This window comes from Papaver somniferum, chromosome 7 (genome assembly GCF_003573695.1).
Source record: "Papaver somniferum cultivar HN1 chromosome 7, ASM357369v1, whole genome shotgun sequence".
Classification (NCBI taxonomy): Eukaryota; Viridiplantae; Streptophyta; class Magnoliopsida; order Ranunculales; family Papaveraceae; genus Papaver; species Papaver somniferum.
The window spans coordinates 6,178,025-6,180,105 of NC_039364.1; the positions used below are offsets into that span (position 1 = coordinate 6,178,025).

The 2,081-nt window shown below is 37.3% G+C and overlaps 1 protein-coding gene across 1 annotated transcript; it reads right to left on the bottom strand.

The window, feature by feature from the left end:
* Positions 1-659: 659 nt before the first annotated feature.
* LOC113293976 lies at positions 660-1,763 on the bottom strand. The gene has a single exon (XM_026542415.1). It carries the CDS (start codon positions 1,761-1,763, stop codon positions 660-662), a length of 1,104 nt encoding a protein of 367 aa, XP_026398200.1.
* Between the last annotated feature and the right edge of the window lie 318 nt (positions 1,764-2,081).

Below are 2,081 nucleotides of genomic sequence, written 5' to 3' on the forward strand. Positions count from 1 at the left end.
AGAAAAATTTGTCTTAAGACCAGAAATACATTGGAACCAGAGCAGAATATATTTGAGATTTCTAACTTGCTCAATATTGTCATCCAGAAATACTAAAGTGTCGTCAGAGAATTGGAGATGTCTGACTTTGATAGCATTAACAGAAGAAGAAGAACAAAAACCCCCAAGCATACCCTCCATTTCGGATTTGCCAAACATCATAGTAAGAACCTCAGAAACAAGAAGAAAAAGAAACGGAGGTAAAGGGTCGCCTTGCCGTAAACCTTTCTCGGAAGTAAACTTACCGAAAATAGACCCATTGATAAGCACAGAAAATGGGACCTTAGATATACAATCATAGATCCATTTCTGCCAAATACTACCAGAACCCATTTTTTGAAGAGTCTCCATTAAAAAGACCATTTAACGTTATCAAAAGCCTTTTCTAAATCGATTTTGCAAACGATCCCAAGGGGACCATTTTTAAGTCTAGAATCAAGACATTCGTTATCTAATAAAATACTGTCTAAAATCTGTCTACCTTTCACGAAAGCTGACTGCTGAATAGAGACGAGTTTAGGAAGCATTACCTTCAAACGCTCAGCTAGAATCTTAGATATGGTTTTATAGATGGTGCTAGTTAAGCTGATGGGTCGCAGATCCTTAATCTCCTCAACAACCTACTTCTTAGGAATTAAAGCAAGGAACGTCGACTTAAGCCTCCAATCAATTTTACCTGAAGTTTCGAAGTCCTTCACTACACGCATAATGTCATCCTTCATAAAGTTCCAACACCTCAAAATAATACCAACCTGAAAACCATCAGGACCGGGTGCTCGATTTTGACCAAGAAGTTTAAGGGCAGATAGTACTTCCTCTATAAGAATAGGCCTTTCTATCCATACTGCATCCTCGACTGATAAGGTTTTGAAATTCAACTCCCCAATAGAAATATTAGTGTTGTCTGTTAACTTAAACCGAGAGATGAAGTGGTCTATGATGCTGCTCTTAATCAGGTTCTTGTCTTCCACTATGACAGAGTCAATTTTCAAACTACAAAATGTATTTCTTATTCTTCGAATCTTTGCTATACGATGAAAATAACTAGTATTTCGGTCACCATCTTCAATCCACCTGATTCTAGATATATCCCTCCAGAAATGCTCCTTCATGTCAGCAAGTTTTTCACTCTCAAGCATCAGGTTATCATGTGTTATAACTTCAGACTCTGAAATATCTTCATCATCAATTTTTTGGTCCAACCATTGAATAAGGAGATAGTTCTGTTCACACTTTCTATCAATTTTCCCGAAGACATTTCTATTGCATTCCTTGATTTTACCCTTCAAGGCTTGTAATTTTTTCGTTAAAATAAAACCGGAAGACCCCGTGAAATTATTAGCCAACGAAACCCACCAAGTCTCCAATAGATCTAGAAATCCTGGTTCGAGCAGCCACATGCTTTCACATCTCCAAGGAGGAGCTCCACAATCCTCTAAATCACAAGTAAGAATAATTGGTTTGTGGTCCAAGAAAGGCCTGCCTAAAGCTTTAACCAAAATACCCGTAAAATGATCATCCCAGTCAGCTGTTGTCATGAATCTATCAATTTTACTCATTGAGGTGAGAGATCCTTTTTTAATCCAAGTGTACTTAGCACCATGAATGGGGATATCAATCAGTTCATTAGCATCATAAAAATCGCAGAAATCCTTCATGCCTCTAGAAATATTAGAGCAATATTTTCTTTCATCCATCAATCTGACTTCATTGAAATCCCCCATATACACCAAGGTAGACTCCAAATAGTGTGCATTAGATTCAACTCATTCCACATTCTTTTCCTTTCCAAAACATCACAAGGGTCATAAACACCAGAAAATAACCAATTGAAGTTGTCTATAAGATTTCTGAACTGAATATTTATACTAAAAGTACCTACAATATGAGATTCCATACTTACTATATTAGGGTTCCATATGACAAGAATCCCACCAGAACGACCGATAGAGTCCAACGAAACCCAATTATGAGCTCTCCCTCCACAAATTTGAGACACTATAGAGTCAGAGCAAGACTCTAAAAGTGTCTCTTGAAAGACA

Coding starts and splice junctions, on each gene's coding strand:
- LOC113293976 (XM_026542415.1), bottom strand. CDS start 1,763: ATGGGGGATTTCAATGAAGTCAGATTGATGGATGAAAGAAAATATTGC.